The 19,290-nt window shown below is 40.4% G+C and overlaps 1 protein-coding gene across 12 annotated transcripts in view; it reads left to right on the forward strand.

The window, feature by feature from the left end:
• MYBPC1 (myosin binding protein C1) overlaps positions 1-19,290 on the forward strand; it is an 84,556-nt gene that overhangs the window by 14,960 nt on the left and 50,306 nt on the right. For 9 of the 12 annotated variants that reach the window (XM_077846066.1, XM_077846057.1, XM_077846063.1 and 6 more), the window contains exons 2-9: positions 2,388-2,438; positions 4,599-4,640; positions 12,223-12,261; positions 12,797-12,832; positions 14,661-14,771; positions 16,491-16,639; positions 16,966-17,083; positions 18,555-18,606. In XM_077846066.1, the coding sequence (XP_077702192.1) occupies positions 2,388-2,438; positions 4,599-4,640; positions 12,223-12,261; positions 12,797-12,832; positions 14,661-14,771; positions 16,491-16,639; positions 16,966-17,083; positions 18,555-18,606 (598 nt within the window). The remainder of the gene's footprint in view (positions 1-2,387; positions 2,439-4,598; positions 4,641-12,222; positions 12,262-12,796; positions 12,833-14,660; positions 14,772-16,490; positions 16,640-16,965; positions 17,084-18,554; positions 18,607-19,290) is intronic. The other 3 variants (XM_077846060.1, XM_077846067.1, XM_077846064.1) reach the window with 2 other exon arrangements.

The raw sequence follows: 19,290 nt of genomic DNA on the forward strand, positions 1-19,290 counted from the left end.
GTCTACCTGCAGGCCCTGTGCTTGCACTTTACATACATTAACATCTTGTTGTTATTTCGCATATGGTGACACCAAGGCCCATAGAGATGAAGGGATTGCCTGGGATCACACCACTAATAAGGCCTAGAGTCAGGATTCTAACTGAGGTCTACCTGATGCAGTCACATTCAGGGAATAAACAAAAGGTCTGTCAGGGAAAAGATCATCACTCTTTATTCAACAGGTCAGAAGTTGAATCAAGAAACCAGATGTAGAACAGAGGGGGGAACCATGGTGCACTAAAGGGGAGGGAAGGAGGACGTGCCTACTGGTGATGGCAAAGAGTGTAGACCTCACCAAACAGATCCCAGAGACCCTCTCTGGTAGAATATTGGGATGAAACACAGTGATCCCTGCAGCTGTGGGGAAAAGAGAGTAGAGCGCGGAGAACTTCGTCTGCAGGGAGAGCCAGGAAGAGGTCTCTGGGCATTAGGCAATGACGACCCCATCCAAGAGAGTACGCCAAAGAAGTTGGCTTCTTGCTCTCGGTGTCCTGATATTTGTGTGCCACAGCAGCTCACCCCAAGCCAGGAGGTCAACATGAGATTTACATTTCTGCACTCGGATCTCTGAAGATAAAGTACTTTGACTTAGGGTTTTGTCTCCTGGTGGACGCTAGCACTGCAGATCCTTGTCGAAGTGGTGAAGAACCTAACACATTTCCCTCGAGGCTATCCGGGGGCCACTTGTTTCACCGTGTCTTCTATCTACATTGCATCCTACCACATTGCCTTCCACCAGAACAGTGGGTGTGTTCTCTCCTTTGGTTTTATATTTTTCTCCCTCCTTAGTAAGTAGTAACATATTTATGGTCATCTGAAGGAAAAGGGCTTTCTTTTTTTTTTTTTTTTTAAGTTGGAGTTTAGACTGAGCACAAAAAAATTAGTGATACAAGAAGATGCTGTGGCCTCCCAACAGCCCCATGTCGCTCTTTTCTTGATTTCTACTGGGGTGCAGTCCACTTGTTCTTCGATGCTCATTCCAGCCTGCCTAGACTACATGTAGTGATGACCTTTGGGCCACACTGATGAGTTGTCATTCTCTTTGCTTGGAAAGAGCCATTTGTGGAGAATACAAGTAAAACATCCTAGATCTGAACAGAGATGAAGCCCCTGGGATCCCAGGTGCTTATAGAATAAAAATTTTCTTTGATATTCACCAAGCAGGAAGTGAGTTTAAGAGAGATCAACATCATTAGCTGCCTCTTCCTGCCCTGGAGTAGGAGACGCTGATTCATACACACGTCACTTAATTCCCAGTTCAGGGGATCCAGGGGGATGCCACGGGGAAAAGTCCATGCCTTTGGGTCAGGGGCTATGCCTGTAGCTACTTTGACATAGTGTACTCATTAGCACAAGTTCCTTTAAAACAACTCATGGCCAGACTGCTCTATATTCCTGGATATCCAAGCCAGGAATAAAACCTCAAAATGAAAACTCTCAAAAAGTTGAATAAGTGTAAGTAGAAGTCGACTTCAGGGGGCATCTGGGTGGCTCAGTCAGCTATGCTTCTGAATCTTGATTTTGGCTCAGATCATGACCTCAGGGTTGTGAGATTGAGCCCCACATCAGGCTCTGTGCCTGCATGGAGCCTGCTTGAGATTCTTTCTCCCTCTGCCCCTCCTCCTCGCTCTCTCTCTCAAATGAATGAATGAATGATTAAATAAATAAATAAAAAGGAAAGAACTCTACTCCAGGTATGTGCACTCCCAGAAACGACTGGGAGAGGGGTTAATTCTGTTTCCCAATGAGCCATGGTTTGCCTTGTGGTAGAAGGAGACTCTGCAGAGCCCAGGGACTTTGGTTGCGTCACCATTTGGGACATATGTCTCATGAGGGCAGGATGATGTCAGAGACACTTGCTTTTTGGGGAAAGCGGGCTCTCCTTTACCAAGACCATCTTCACTGTAGGTTATATGGAATGTGAGCCCTGGAGGTCTGAAGGCACATACATGCTCCTCACAGCGTCTCTTCTCATCCTCTTTGCAATCCGTGCATATAGGAAAGGTGTCCTGTCCACTTTTCCAGAAACGGAAAACAGGCTCCATGCCATTAAGTACTCAGTCTGCTGTCTGGGGATAAGTAACTGCCAAAGACCCCCTGAATCCCCAATTTACCTATGCTCCGTCAGTAGCCCTTGGGAAGTTCTAGAATACCATTTAGATCCTCGTGTCACACCATACCTCCAAAGGCAGTGTGTGCTGGCTGCAGGTTGATGCTTGTGCTGCTCCACCCCTCTCATTAGTGCGCAGGTGTTGGCCCTGGAGTGGCAGTAGCCTGGGGCTGGGGAAGGTAGCTGCTGTCTGTGAGAAGCGAGACTAACACTTCCACTATTCATTTCATTTCTAGAAAATGAAGTGTCTGCCCCGGCCCCAGTTCCACCCCCACCTCCAGCCCCAGGTGAGTAAAAACACCGTTTCATGTGCTTGGGCTGCAAATACAAAACGTCCATCCCAGCATGATCTGCCTCCACTGGAGCTGTGAGTTTTAACCTAACTCCTATGGAGAGGTTGGATGAGCACAGTTTCAATGAGTTTACAGTAATAGTAGTAGTAGTAGTAGTAGTAGTAGTAGTAATACACTGTGTTTATGTGGTCCCCTCATGTTGATCTGATTTGGATGGCATGTCATATACTCACGACACCCTCCTAGCTATGCCAAAGTGTTATGTCCCTGTTGTAGCATCACAGAGGATGAAGGAGGTAAAGGCTTCACAGCACTTTCTCACATAGAGCTAAAGGCAAACGAAGCCCACACCTTTGTTGTGAGAGGAGGAAATGCATCCCCCCTCAGCCTGGAGGATGAGCAGCCTCCTGCCCACGGAAACTATGTCACCATCAAGCACCTTGAATGAGAAATGGTTTCCCAACAGTTTGGTGGCCTCTGAGGCTCCCTCCTCCCGTCTTAGGACGCTGTTGTCCACCAGGTGGCAACAAAAACACAGGGAGTGCAGAGTTCTCCTGCCCTCATTGGAAGATTGAGGTAAGGCCTGGGGATGTGGGCATCACTACTTCACAGGACAGGTGAAGCCTGCTTGCATGTTGACACAGACCTAAGGAAAAGAACAGGATTGGAATTCTAAGCAGAACACATTTGTCTGGATTCAGTTTGCTTGCAACCAAGTAGAAAATAGAATACAATCTGGAGAACAACCCGATATAATACAACCATTAGACTGAAACACAGGACAACACCACGAGAACCTCACGAGGCAGTCTGTGACCTAGCGAAGGTTTCTTTGGTTGACAATATGGTGTGAAGGGAGGGGTGAAAGGCCACTGCAGACCATGGTCCAGGTGAAGGCAAGAAACAAATAGGCCTCAGTCGCTGGTGATTTTTTTGTATGGCAATTGATGAGGGGATTATGAAGCTCTCCATCCTGGACATCATTTTCAGGAGGGCGCTTTGAGAAATCTGGCCATTCCCAGGAGCCCCTTTGTCCAGCTAAGGACACTGGATTCACAGCTCAAGAAACCATTAAATCCAATAATATTGCTAGAGATGGTGAGGCAGGCTCAGTACCATGTGAGTTCAAATAGGGACAAGCTCAGTTTAGTTTTCTTTCAGCCAGTATAGACGTGGGACATTCTTCTTAGGATGTTCTTCTTTGGGATGTTTGCTCCTTGCACATACAGAGTTATTTTGGACAGTATGAGTGCACTGAAACCCTACAGGCCACTATAGACATAACCTTTCCCTTCTGCTCTTCAGATCAGTTGCCGTCACTGGGCCCCTCTGGAGTTTCCCCTATGACGGCGTAGGCATATTCCATATCCATCGTATAATACTGACCTCCTGCTTCTAAAACAACTCTCCTACCAAACTTTACTAAGTAAGTTATTAGTTAACCAAGAATCAGACCTTTGTTCATCAGTACAAGAAAGAGAATTCATGCTTGAAATAATTATTTTCTTATGTATGTCCCAAGTCATACACTGTTTGCAGGTACCTAAGTTAATATGACTCTGGACAGAGAGGAGCAAGCTAGATGGTCTGTCTCAGTTGACAAAATCGGGTGTTACTGCTCTTGTGTTGCACTTTTTGCCACTCAGCTCAACCTAGGAGATTAGTACGTGCACCAAAGTATTTTCCTTGAAGCTACTTTACAGTTACAGATTTTATACCCTCACTCGTTATTATAATATTATTGAGAAGTCTAAACAATTGGGGTCATTACCTGGTTCAAACTTCCTTAAAAAGTCAGTCCCTTTTGGGGTCTAAACATGAAGTGACCTACATCTTATACTTGCTTCCACACCAGCGTGTTTAACACAGTCCCAGCATAGCAAAGCATATGTTGACAAAATCTGTACTGCATGTTTCTCTGTACTTTTTTCAAAATGATCAGATTTATTAATTGCTTTTATTAAAAGTTTAATGTGATTTTACATTATCATTCTCAAATTCATAACTCACGTACAGCATGAATATGTAGCATCATTTGTGACCTGTTCTGTTGTCATTAATTTTTTCTCTCCCACCCTCCATCCCATTACTCATCACACACTGAAATGCTTTCTTTAAGACGCTTTTAAAAATGTGCTTGTACTTTCCACACAGAACCAAATAAAGAGAAGGAGGCCGGAACTACACCAGCAAAAGGTGAGTTGCAGGGAGGGACCATGAGGCTGAATACAACAAAATTAGAAGCAGAAAGAGGTCAGTAATGATCTTTTGTTTCTGTAGTTTAGAGTTCTTCATTTGCATCTTATCTGTGTCAGCAAAATGAATGAATCAGTTTTCAGGAGACCCTTTTCTTTTCTTTTCTTTTCTTTTCTTTTCTTTTCTTTTCTTACTTTTCTTTTCTTTTCTTTCTTTTCTTTTCTTTTCTTTCTTTTCTTTTCTTCTTTTCTTTTCTTTCTTTTCTTTTCTTTCTTTTCTTTTCTTTTTCTTTTTTCTTCTCTTTTCTTTTCTTTTCTTTTCAAGATTTTATTTATTCATTAATGAGAGACAGAGAGAGAGGTAGAGACACAGGCAGAGGGAGAAGCAGGCTCCATGCAGGGAGCCTGACGTGGGACTCGATCCCGGGATTCCGGGATCACGCCCTGGGCTGAAGGCAGATGCTCAACCACTGAGCCACCCAGGCGTCCCAGGAGACCCTTTTCTAAAAGAAAAACAACAATGATAAAAATATCACAAGCACTTGTTGAGATGCCCACAAATTAATTGGTAGTTTCCAAGTTACGGGCATGGAAAGGAAAAGAGGTGTTCGGTCTTTGGGTTGTTATGCAAATTTGGAAAGCTATCTGGATGACAGGTATATATATATTTTTTAACGAACTGTTTTTGTGTTACTGTGTGAACTGTGCCAGGTCTCAGCAGTAACTTTGAAGGTGAGCATATCATTTGGTAGCTCTATGTATTTGTGTAGACTTACATGATAGTTTATATATATATATTGACGATACAACCGTAAGCAAATATTATGCGGCTCCTTGTTGAATGGGAAGCTCATTCATCACTGTAATATTATTATTCCATTTGTACTTTATATGGAAATAGTCCAGTCTGAGGAAATGATGAATCTTCTCACATACTGCTGGGATCTGTGAAACATTCACTGCTTTGTCTCCCTGTGGAGGAAGTCATTAAGCAGGTTTTTACAGAGGTAAACTTGATGGTCCTGCTTCTATGTTTGCATCATCATTCTTAAGAGTTCATCTTTTATTTGTGCATTGAATCACATAGTTTGAATTTTGGAATAACCAGTTATTTCCTGACTGCAATAAGATGTTTCTCTTTGTTTTGGATGCTACTCAAAATCATGCCGAGTATTTCTCTGTTCTTACTACATCATATTTCATTATCTGATTCCTGTGGTATTATTGTCTCCTATACATTAGTAAAATACTTTTTTTTCTTTCTTTCAGTACATTGGACCTCTTTTCTTCAGCTCACTTGAACTTATGGTCTCATAAATGAACACATAATGTTAGTACACTCACTTTGTCCTTGACCTTCAGTGGCTCCCGTGGATAGTAACATGAATACAAATCCTGGCCACATGGGCTACAGTCTAAAGGTTATTTGCTTATGGAATTCAGACAGTTCAAACTCCTAGAACTCCTTCCATGAGATGGGTTCAAGGATGTTTAGACTTCCTGGCTGAAGCTATTGTAACATTATTCTCTACAAGGCCAATGGCATACACCTCTGTTTCCAAATTTGGAAAGGTAGTTGGACCCGGCTGTAAGGCTCAACTAACAAAGTTGATGATATAATCCCAGAGGGCAAGCTGTCAGCATTTAAACAAAGCCCGCTCCTGACCCTTAATGTGAAAAGTCATCATGTTGTATTTGTATGCTTAAATGAGAAAATGGTTAAAATCAACCAGTCAACCAATCAACAAAAACTCTTTTCTACATGCAGAACAGAGTAGGATGAGAGAGCAAGGCCGAATGACTCGGGCATCCTGAAGTTAACAGCACTTTTTCTGACATTTGCGAAAGTTAAGCAAGGCCATGGCCACATGTAGTCACATGTCCAGCCACATAAACTGCCATGTTTGTATTTGCTCTACAAGACAAGAAAGCAAATCGGGCTATGATAGAAAGTGATATCCCTAAATAAAGGAGGTCAGAGGTTGGAAGGACTGATACACAGTCCTCTTCAACTATTACTTTCATCAAGGACAGGGAAATTTCAAAGAAAATGCTCAAGTAGAAGGTAGATACACTACTCACAGCTGTATGCATTGCCCTGGTTGAGAAAGAAGGCTTGCGTGAGCAAAACCAAGATTGACAGGTGCAACAGGACCTTTCCTCCAGCCCTGACCAATGTCCCTCCCTGCCCTTCAGCCTCCCCCAGCCCTCAGGCTATTTCATTGTTCTTTTTTTTTAATATAAATTTATTTTTTATTGGTGTTCAATTTGCCAACATATAGAATAACACCCAGTGCTCATCCATGTCATTGTTCTTTAGCCAGTCAATTCAGGTTCCATTCCTCGGTGCCGCTTAGTTCACTTTCATCTGCCCTTCCTCTTCCTGATTTCCCTTGGACCTGTTGCCTCTGTTGCTAAATCGCTCTTTTCTCCACTTACTCACCTAGTAGTGGTTCACTCCTTTCCCAAAGAGGTTGTACATTTTTTGACAGTCAGGTACCATGTCTTAACACCTCTTTGGTTCCCTTAGCTCACCTCTTGCACTGTTTGGCAGAGAGCTGCATGTAGCAAATTCCTAATAAATGCTTGTAGAACGAATGATTGAATTTCCAGGTGGGCTTAGCTGTGAATCATATGGACAGCAGTCAGCTAGATAGATTTTTTATCCCATTCTCTATGTTTGCTGGGCAGGAGCATGACTATCTCATGCATACTCTTAGTCAATGAGACTCAGGATAAGATACCTGTGCTGTGCTTTCTGAGTGTTCTTCCTCAGAACAGATGGATGCTTTTTACTCTAAGGCCAACTCACTTAAAATGATTGAAATGGTCATGCCTGGATATTAGTACATTTTCAGCACCTGAATTAGTCATCTATCGAATTCTTTGAAGTATATTCAATTAATAGCCCCAAGACTGTCACCAGTAAGAACATTATTCACAGCAATGTAGCTTTAATGTTGTCCTCGGATTGCCTGAATCTTTCTGCAGCAATCTGGAAATGTCCTAAAAAAAATTATTTTTATAGCTGGAGGATGTTGTTTGGTTCCTCTGTCAATCTTATAAGTAGTGTTTGTGGTTAGATTTGCCAACTTTTTCACATTTACTAAGGGTCTCTGTCTGGGAAATAGCTGATTTCCCAGGAAGGGGTTTTAATATGTGTTTCATTTGCTTGCTTATCTCTGGAGTTGTCCATCCAGCTGCCTTGCTCCCTTGTACTGCCAACTTTGTCCTGGAATTGAAACAATAGAGATGACAACATGGAAGTGTGTATAACCAAACAGCAATACCAGAAATTAGATGTACAAATTTCTTCTAGAGTAATCATACCGGAGAGCAATGTCCTTATAAAAACCATACTGATGGCTTAGAATTCCTCCAGAATAAATCAGGTGGCCAATCAATGGAGCACTAAGTATAAGTTCTCCTTTTCTATATGTTCAGGAAGACCAAAGATCTGTCTTTTATTTCAATGTCCATTTATTCAGCAAGTTTTCACTCAGTGTTGTCACGGAGAGCCATGTGTAGAGAGCTATGTGGGTGATCAAGTGGGATCATACTTTTTTTTTTTTTTTTGTCAGCCAACCTTGGTACATGTGAATACAGGGTAATGGGATTGGGTCTCTTCTTTACCTTAACAATTGGAGGTTCAAAACTGGTCTTGAGAGTGCTTCCAGATGTGTCAGAGCATTAGAATCAGACATTACTTTGAAGATTAGGATTCATTTTGATGCTAACTTCTGACGTTAAAATTTTTCTTTGTTTTTGCATCTTAATAGCTTATAGTCTAGATTTTTTTTAAGATTTATTTACTTATTCAGATTAAGAGAGAGAGAGAGAGAGAGAGAGGCAGAGACACAGAGGGAGAAGCAGGTTCCATGCAGGGAGCCCGATGTGGGACTCAATCCCGGGTCTCCAGGATCACACTCCCAGCTGCAGGCGGCGCTAAACCGCTGCGCCACCGGGGCTGCCCAATAGTTTATAGTCTTATCTATACTTTGGTAAGCCCAACTGGGATATTTACTGCCTTTTTAAATTTTTCTTCCAGAAAAAAATATTTGACTTTGGTAATCACTGCAAGTTAATAAAGACTTATTTTCTTTTTCCAGGCATTAACATTAGTATTACTGCATAAACAATCGTGAATGAAACTCGTGCCTATTAAAGATCTCACATAACATGATGTGAAGAGTCTTTCATTTGGCCCAAATGTGGGTGGCAGATGAGGAAGTGAATCAGCAGAAGCTCCAGCAAGTTTTCTCCTAAATGATATGATTTTTTTTTAATTAAAAGAATGATTAAACTTTTTTCTTCATTTAGATCCCTTTCCTGCAATAACATTATTCTGGTGCTTTTTACTCACATGCTAAATTTTTTTTTGAGCAGTTTTACCTTTAGGTATCAGACAACCAACCATCTAATGAGCTTTCTCTACACTTTATAGTTACATTACTTCTTCATAATGATCTTTGTTAAAAGCTAATATTACCATACTTTTCAATTCTGTGACACAACCGTTATAAGTTGCAGCATTGGTTTAATAAATTTGGAGGAGAAAAAAACTCATCAAAATGATATATTTACTGTAGGATGAATCCTGATTTTAGAAGCATCAAGGTATGGAGACATGTGCCTTTTCATTAAGAAAGTATGAGAAATTAATCAGATGCCTCCAAACATGATGAATTCATGTTAGCCATTGGTGCTATTGCCTTCCATATGTGGTTGTTGTTACTGCTGTTGTTATTTTGGTCATGGGAGCCAATATTTTCCACAACTGATTTCTCTGCTTGAGGATTCAGAGCTTGGTCACAATCAAACAAGGTATTATTGTATCAGCAGTTACTTGAGGCTTGTTGAGAATCACATATATTTTATGTGCTTTTTGGTCTTTCCAAGAATCTCATCAATTGTCCCAAGTTTGTATGACTTAAAAAACTAATTAAGAAAGGCAACTTAAATAGACTATATGTTGAAGTTTTCTTTTATGCCAAAGAGAGTATATGAGATCATAAGAATCTATATAGTCTACTATCTCTGCAGTTCTTTCCTGGCATTCCAGATTTTATGTGTGCCCCCCTAAAATCTCAGGCTTGCATTATGATACTGAGTTTCTTCTCTACTTTCCAGGCCTTCTTCTCTGGGAACTTCAGTCATTTAAAGAATCATGTTTATGTTTTTACAAATGCTATTTTTCCATGACTCAAAGACAAGTAAAATTCTGCTTTGGAAAATTTCTCTTCCATGAGCTCGGGGAGATAGTCTGCAGCTCTGGTCTGAGGTCTTCAGATATGCTATATTCTAAAGAGCCAAAACCAGATGTTTAATCATCATTGTAGTCACTTTTAAATAGAATGAATTTAATGACTCACATATTGTATTGTTTCCTTTTATTTGAAAATATTCTTTGTATGATGCCATGTCTTTCCTATATGTGTTGTTCAATTAGGCACAACCCAGAAGAGCTGGATATTCAGTTTCCCTTCTAACAATAGTCGCTGTTTTCCCTCCATAAATAAGAACAATTAGACCTTTTATTCTCATCCAATTCAACCAAATGCAAGCAGGCAACTTTTCAAGAATTTAAGGTCAGGATCCAATATCTTAACTCCATTTCCCAATCCAATGGGATGCCAGGACCAAAGCTACTTTTGAAAGGGGGAAATAAAAAACTTTGCCCCTGGCCAATTATATTTCCTAGCACTTTAGTAAATTTGAAAGTATATGTATAATGAATCACCACTTGAGAAGTAATTGCTGTTTGGAAGTGATTTTGGATCATCAGAGTATCATTTCATGACACCTTGAAGCACTGCAGCTGCCTTAATAGTTTAAAATAATTGTGCATGTCGCTCTAAAAGTTTTTTGTTTAGAGTTTTTATTTAAATTCTAGTTAGTTTAACATATAGAATAATATTGGTTTCAAGAGCAGGATTCAGAGATTCATCACTTCCATCTAACACCCAGTGCTTATCAAAACAGTGCCCTCCTTAATGCCCATCGTCCATTTAACTCACCTGGCCCTGCCCACCTCCCTCTATCATTTAGTGTGCTCTGAAACTACTCACCCATCAAATTTTTGCTTAACAGGTGGGTTCTCTTTTCATTTTTGTTTTATGAAAGTATGTAAATACTCTTTTCTCAATCATTTTGCGTTCCAAACAACCAACTCAATTCACTATGCATAGTGCACAAAGCAAACAAGCAACCACAAACCCCGTGTAAAATGAAGTATTCATTTGACTCAAAATGGTTCCAGCCTCTAGTTTACATATCATAAAGGAACTCCTTTACAGGATTTGGTTGAGGTTTAAAACTTCTTTTTCAAGAATTTTGACAGGACTTTAAATCAAGATTCCTTACACATTTCAGTAAATAAAAGCCTCTGAATAGGTTCCAAGAATAAAATGCTAAATATGGAATTAAATACATGGCATTTAATTATTTTGTTAAAAAATAATAAAACATTCTTGGTTGGTCGTTTTAGAAAAGAAATTTCAGGCTAGTAAATAATCTTTGTAGTAAATATTCTAACAGATTATTTAAAAATGTGCTATTTTACCTCTTGTTGGGAATTTTTAAAAGCACTTTAAATTTAACAGCTGTGTTTTCTGTATCCTGTCTTATATAGTCATATTGGTTTGTGGTATGAAATTCACAATTATTCTAGCATTTTAAGTACAACCATTATTATTATTATTATTCACACTAACATTAATTTTTTTCTAACATTAATTTTTATGCTTTGGGAAAGGAGAGGCAGAGATTCAGGTGATGCCAAATGCCTATTTAAGTATCTAAAGTTGTAAAGACACTTTAAAACTCAGACATTTTAGAAAAGAAGAATATGCGGTGCGTCTGCACATAAATTCTATAAGGCATATTTTGAATTTTGCAAATATGCGTTCATAAAGATTAAAAAAATATACAGCATTGACCAACACCAATATAATCATGGGAAAATGCTTTCAAAGTTCCAAAGTAAATATTAGTAAATTTAGCAAGTATGAAAAATTGATTTTCTCTTAGTCAAGGTAATGTTGGTAATGCTTCCCTTTGTCTCCTAAATATGAAAGGGGAATTAATCACAAGGTTTTCAGGAGCAGGAGAGAATGAGTTCTCATTCATTTATGCTTTTCCACGTCTCGTTCAAATGACTGTGGCATATGAATTATGCCTGACATTGATTTTAGTTATAAAGTAAGAACTTGAAAACATCTCTACTGTTACCAAAAAAAAAAAAAAAAAAAAAAAAATCTCTACTGTTGACTTTGTCAAGGCTTGATTTTTAACATAGATTTTCTTCTAACATACAATCACATGAAATGTTTGTGCAGAGTTCCATTTCTCCATCTACACTTTCACTGGGTTTCTCTATTCCCTCAACTCATTTATTTATTTCTTTCTCTCTTTGGTCTGAAATATTGAATTTAACCTTTCAGGTACTGAGTCTTCTAAGGCTGACTCCTCAGTTCAAAGTATTTTGTGTTTTCTTCTCTTTTTTTCCAGCTTTCTTTTTTTCACAGGATACTCAGGACAAAGTCCTTTCCTTCTTGACTTTTTGCTCCCATTTCTTGTTTCAGATGAAGAGGAAGCCTCCCCACCTAGCGCCGTGCCTCCAGGTTAGGACCATTCCAACCCCTTACCCTACATTGTAACTTATTGTTAATTGACAGTAAAGAAAAAGAAAAGGTAGAGAACCTTGATAAGACAATGTTTTGCCCTTGCCAACACCAGGAGGGAAAAACTTGACTTTAATGATGATTTTTTTTTTTTCACAAAACGAGAAATTTATTTATTTATTTATTTATTTATTTATTTATTTATTTATTTATTTATGAAGTAAATAAGATTAGTCGATCTTCGATATAAATTTTAGGGACAAAAATGTTTGTCTTCCATTTCCACCTATATGCCCTTATTCCCTGTTCTTTAGATATTTGAATTCTTTTATTTTATTATTCTTTCTTAAGTAAGACACATACGTTTTATAGATGCTTTCATAGTTGAAGTTCTACTGATTTTTCTATCCAAGCTGACATCTAGCTCTTTCTATCATGGGGAAAGACGGGGTTTGGGGGAATCCAAGAAGGTTGAAGTCAGCTCTCCATTTTCACTCCTTGCCCATGTATCATCCAAATCACGCTTTCCTTTCAGGTGTGGGTAGTCGGGCCCTGGAAAGAAAAGATTCAGGTGAGCACTCGCCTGGAGCAAGGCATCCCGACCCCATCCTAATCTAGTCACTAATGACCTCATTTCTTGAAGCTGTTTTGATTCTAATCTTTGTTTTATTCCGTTTGTAGCCTTTTTAGCGATCTTTCATTATGTATCCTCTTACAAGAAAACTAATGTATTGAGAAATAATTAATTTTGCATGACACACACTCACACACAAATTCAGGAATTTAACCACATATACCACAGATTTATGGTGATTAGAGCTATCAATTTTAGCAGTTAGCAAATACACAGGGATTAAGAAACTAAAAACCTCCATTTTGGGTATGTGCTAAAGTTGGAGAATAATTCACATTTCCATAGACCTTTATTATATTTCAGAAAGACCTTGAAATGCATCTTGTCAGCCAGCAATCACTACAATTTTGTGAGGTCATTCATTCATTCAGCAAATTTGTGTTGAGGACCTACTACAATCCTACTGTGCCTTATGGGCCAGGCACTTTTTAAAAAAGATTTTATTTGTTTATTAATGAGAGACAGAGAGAGAGAGAGGCAGAGACAAAGATAGAGGGAGAAGCAGGCTCCCTGCAGGGAGCCCGATATGGGACTCAATTCCAGGACCCCGGGATCATGCCCTGAGTGGAAGGCAGGCACTCAACCACTGAGCCACCCAAGCATCCCAGGGGCCAGGCACTTTTGCAGGTACTTGTAGGTATAAAAAGGATGCAAACAATACAAGTTCTTTCCCCTGGGTTACAAATATGAGTGCCCACATTCATCATTACTGTGAGTGTCACAGACATACACACACACACCACCCTTCCCCCCATACACCAACACGTATGTAACTATGTGTCTACGTTGTATGACTTCATTGTGAAAATGATGATCTCCATGGATAGCATGAGTGATACATGAAAACTAAAATAACTAAATGTACATTTCCCTCTTTTCAAGAAACATTAACAGAGGGTTGGCACCCATGCATTTTTTTCCAGTTACTAAGTGGCTGAAACTGAATGTCTCTCCGTTTAGCTCTTGAAGACAGAGGGGATGTCTACTGTTCTCTCTCCTGCCGTCCTCACTGGAGTTGACTACTGATTAATACCAGCTAAGCTCCTGGAGTGCATCCTAGAAAATGAAAATAAGCTTCATTTTCAGCTTCTCTCTTTTCACGGGAAAGCCTCAGAGAGTTGATGTTTCTTTTTTTCCATTCCTCCCCTCTTGCAGGATGCACTTAGTGTTTTTGAACTTTGTGCCTGCAGGTCATGATCCGTTCCTTAACTGTCGAGCTATGGCCTCATTTAAACAGCCCTCATGGAATTATCTGATCACATAACGGCAAGGAATCTAGAAATACCAGGCCAGCTTTAGGTGTCTGACTTTTCCCAGTTGACCAGCAAAGTGACTCATCACTTTAGTCTTTTCCAGTTGTGTTGTACCCATGCGACACGTTACAGACATACCCCTGACATGACATGGTACTGCCTTAGTGTACCTGCCACCATCATGTGCCTGCTAGGACACAGGAAGGATGGGGAAACAAAGCAACCATGGCTGCCAACACACACAGAGTAACAACTTACCTGAAAAGTTTCATGATTTCTAGGAGTAGAAAATGGTCTTTATCCCATCATGAAAGAGGCAACCCTGTAAGAACGGGACTCTGTCACTATACGGATGGCTGCAGGGGCGATGGATGGAAAGAATGAGGTTATATTTACCCAGGTTTATTAGACAAAGAAAAGCTTCACTGTTGATGAGGACAGCACCCCAGGTAAGTCTGCCTAAGAGGAATGTGTCCCCGAAATGATCTTTTTTCCTCCTTTCTGCTCCTTAGAGTGGTCTCTTGGCGAATCACCTGCTGGAGAGGAACAAGACAAGCAGAATGCCAATTCCCAGTTGTCCACCCTGTTTGTGGAAAAGCCTCAAACGGGATCGGTGAAAGTTGGTGAGTGCCAAGCATTAAATCCTGCTTTTCTTTTTAGATGGAAGTGAAATTCACGTCACATAAAATTTACCATTTTAAAGTCAATAACCAGCAGCTCTCAGTGTTACACAACCAGCATCTTGATCTAGTTCCCAAATATTTTCATCACCCCAAACAGCAACCATGTACCCCACTATCCCATTACTCCCCACCCCCCGCTCCCAGCCCCTGGCAACCACTGATTTCTTTGTCTCTGTGGATTTCCCTATTCTGTATATTTGGTCTAAATAGGATCATACAATATACGACCTTTTGTGTCTGGCTCCTCTCCCTTACCATACAGTTTTTGAGGCCCCTCCAAGCTGTAGCATGAATCAGTACTTCATTCGTTTTCATGGCTGGCTACTATTCTGTTGTAGTCATATACTAAATCTTGTTTTTTATAACCTGAAAAGGAGAGTGACAGCTAGCATCTCAGTGACTTTTAGCACATAGTAGCTGAGCGCCTGGACCCTGGAGCCAGGTTGGGTTCACATCAGTTTCCTCATCTGTAAAATGGGGACGGTCCCTATGAAGTACTTTGAATAGCACCTGGCGTATCTCAGAGCTGTGAGTCAGAGTTTGCTGTCATCATGACATGTTCATCCCCTAAGATGGTTACAAATCTGTGCACGTGCTATATGATGATGGGTAGTATCTCAGAGGAAACAAGTGGGACAGAGGGCTCAACTTTGGAGATATCATTCAAAAAACAGTGCTTGCGCACCTCCTGCTTTAGGTGCTGTGCTGAACACTGAGTATAACATGTGCACCTTCAGAACATACAGTCTTAATGGGAAGAACACACAACAGGAAATCAAACAAACAGATAATCACAAAAGCCAAGTGCCATGAAGGAAATAAACAGGGTGGTAAGTTAGAGAGGACTTAGGGGTCTGGGAATTTTGATGAAATAAATTTTTATGAGGAATATGTTGTGAGGAGAACAAATAAGCACATAGCTGACTGATCATATCCTAAATTACTTCTTTCAGTTCTAGAATATAGGAGCACACCGCATGTAGATGGAAATATTTGCTCCTTGGTGTTTCTGGAAGACATCAAAGTGCTGGGCTAGAGTTTTAATGTCCTTGGGACCCAATCAATCAATACAAATTGATAGGTTTATTTCTTTTTTTTTTAAATTTTTTTTTTAATTTTTATTTATTTATGATAGTCACACAGAGAGAGAGAGAGGCATAGACACAGGCAGAGGGAGAAGCAGGCTCCATGCACCGGGAGCCCGACGTGGGATTCGATCCCGGGTCTCCAGGATCGCGCCCTGGGCCAAAGGCAGGCGCCAAACCGCTGCGCCACCCAGGGTTCCCGATAGGTTTATTTCTAAAAGGTTAGCTTCATTTAGTCATATTTAGTCATGTAAGTCCAGACTTCCCATCATCTTATCTAATAAAAAGGATGGAAAAAATCCATACATTCGTGAAGCTTTCCATTTTTATTTCATGTATACATGATAAAGCCAAACAGCAACTACCTCCACTGGTTGACCTGTTTCTCCTTTTCTGCCTCAGAAACCTCAAAAGCAGAACAAGTTGGAGTATCCAAAGAACTCCTAGGGCATGCATTAAAAAAAATCAGGGCACAATGTCATACCATAGTCTGTACTGTGCAATCCTCTGTAACTCCTTCCCAAACAAATGGCAATTTTGAAGCCACAGTCTGAATCACTTGTGCTTTCTCTAGGTGAAAATATCACCTTTATAGCCAAAGTCAAGGCTGAAGATCTTCTTAGAAAACCCACCATCAAATGGTTCAAAGGGAAATGGATGGACCTGGCCAGCAAAGCTGGGAAGCACCTCCAGCTGAAGGAAACCTTTGAAAGGCAAACTCGGGTATGACCCTTAACTCCTGGGGCATGGCTGGGTCATTCCTTCTGTACGGAGTAAAGGTCACTGTCAGGGTCAGCTTTGAGAGATTTCAGTCCCAGAAAATTCTCTAGAGTTACCATCCCTAGTGTCGACATTCAGGCAAGTGTCCCTGCTGTGCCAGGAGCTAGGGAGCACATTGGCCCCTCCTATGTTGAGAACGCTGGGCTGGAATGCCCGGATATAGACAGAACTCTAAGCTAATACTGAGGAATTTGAAAACCATCCAAACATGGTAGGTTCTTTCGGTCTGCAAGGTGGGGTTAAAATATGCTGGATGCATTTCATTGCAGATGTACACATTCGAGATGCAGATCATCAAGGCCAAAGAGAACTATGCGGGAAACTACAGGTGCGAGGTCACCTACAAGGATAAGTTTGACAGCTGCACATTCGATCTTGAAGTACACGGTAAGAGAGTCTTCTTGTCTGGATAGATGTGGGTTTTTTCATGGCATGTGAGGGGATAGAGGAGGAGAAGGTCACTTGACGCTACGAGATTTTGAAAATAAAGTTTTCTTTCAAACTGTGTGTTTCTGATTGTGGTAGTATCATCAAGCTCACTGAGTTACATTGCTATGAAGCAATTTTAAAATGGAATTTCAGGGATTTTATTGCTAAGTATCTCTTCTCCATGCTATCTATATTTCCTCAACTTCCCAGATAAGGGCTGATGCCATTTATTTTTCTTCTACTGAACATAACTGTTTCCTTGGGTCCACTTATTCCCACCTGAGTTTGGGGATAAGTTCATACAATACAAGGATGTCCAGGATTCCCAGATGGCTGAAGAGTAGTGTAGAAGAGAAGGATTTCTCTTATAAGGACCAATGTCAGATGGGGAAGTTCTTCATCCATAGGTTCTGTGTAGTGCTCAGAGTGAATTTAATAGGAATAAATGTAAAGATGTACATGTAGATTGGGGTCGGGGGGAGCACTTCTATAAGAACACAAAGAGAAAGTTGACTTGACAGCAAAGATCATAAATTTAAGGTGAGTCCAAAGTATGGTAAAGCTACAAGAAACAGAGTTGGTGTAATTTAATGCTGAGCCATTACAAGGTATAGGATCTAGGTTTAGGAAATAACACTAGTCTCTGCAACCTGGTACTCATTCCACATGTGGAGTGATGTCTGTGGCCATGGGCACCATACATCAATCTGGACCTCCTCTGGAGTGGTGCCCGGTAGGATGAAGAAGGCAGAAACCACATCCCAGGCAGCTGAATGTGGTGTGAAAGAGGCCAGGCACGCACAACTTATAAACAGGGGAAGTGCTGTCACACAAGAGTATTTCAGACAAATTAGAGTCTAAAGGTAGGAATTAGGAGGAGGTGAATTTTTTGTATTAATTTTAGCATGAGCTCTTTCATTAAAGTTCTGTAAACAGCCTGGGAAAAGTGAGATCCCCCCATTTCAAGAGACATCAAATGAAGGCTGGGTGATCCTGGAGGTGCTGTGGAGATTTCTGTGTTGAGTGGGAATCTGGTGCCTAGATGTGCCTCTTCAGCCTGGCCAGGCATCTCTGAGAATCACCTGAAGGGCTGTTGAAGAGTATTGATTTCTTGGTGCCTGTCCCTGATCTGGTGAATCCAAATATCCAACAAGGAGACCAAGAAGCTGATTTTTTTAAGTTCTTCAGGTGATTCTAGTGGGAATGACAACCAGATACAGTAGCTCCTGCAGCCCCACATTGATTCTGTGTGAGGGAGGACGAGGTATGATACCTCAGCGGCTCAGCCATCTGGAGCAGAGCCATCCCCCAGCCCTTCTTTACCTGGCATTCCTTACATCTGAAGAATCGTCCACAGCCTGCAAAGGAACTGAGCACAAAATTGCCTATGTAATGGGTATTTATTTTATTGTTTTCTTTCCTTTCTTAGAATCTACCGGGACTACTCCAAACATTGACATCAGATCTGCTTTCAAGAGAAGGTAACTTTGAAAGGGGAATGTAGGTAGCTTTTATATAATGTGCAAGTGGAGGGTTTTTCAAACCACACATTCCCTTCCTCTACACTCTGTATTCCAAAGCAAGCACCTCTTCACAGTAGCCAAACATGCTGTGTGCCCAAAGGTTAGTGGTCTAGAAAAGCCATAGGTTTAACATCAAATCAAGCATATACTGACCATGTTTTAGAATATTCTTGTCAGAGTGAGGCTCCTATTTTTTCAGGTTTTACAGTTGCCTTATAAAAACATACTCTTAATGTCTTCACATGTGGCTCTTTCTTAATTGCATTATTTTCCACCAGATGATCAAGAAAGCTATATAATAATATAACATCAGTTAAGTCATGTCAGAAAACTTTTATCCTAAGTGCTTTTTCATTTAGAAATGACATGGAGCTACTGAACCATGTATCCAGAAAATCACAATTAAGTAGCTACTTATCGAAGTTAGCGCTATTTAAATATGGGATTGTTAGATGAAAGACTACTAGGTCTGCTAGAATAACAAACACTGCAGAAAGACGAAATATAGATACCTATTTGATTTGTTTTGCAATTGCCAAGGCTGAAAAATGGGGGGCGAAGGGACAAAGAAGAAAAAATGAAAAAAAAAATCGAGTATGACACATGTAACTAGCCCCTTCCTGAATTATTTTACTCTCTGCA

This window comes from Canis aureus, chromosome 13 (assembly GCF_053574225.1).
Source record: "Canis aureus isolate CA01 chromosome 13, VMU_Caureus_v.1.0, whole genome shotgun sequence".
NCBI classification, from domain to species: domain Eukaryota; kingdom Metazoa; phylum Chordata; class Mammalia; order Carnivora; family Canidae; genus Canis; species Canis aureus.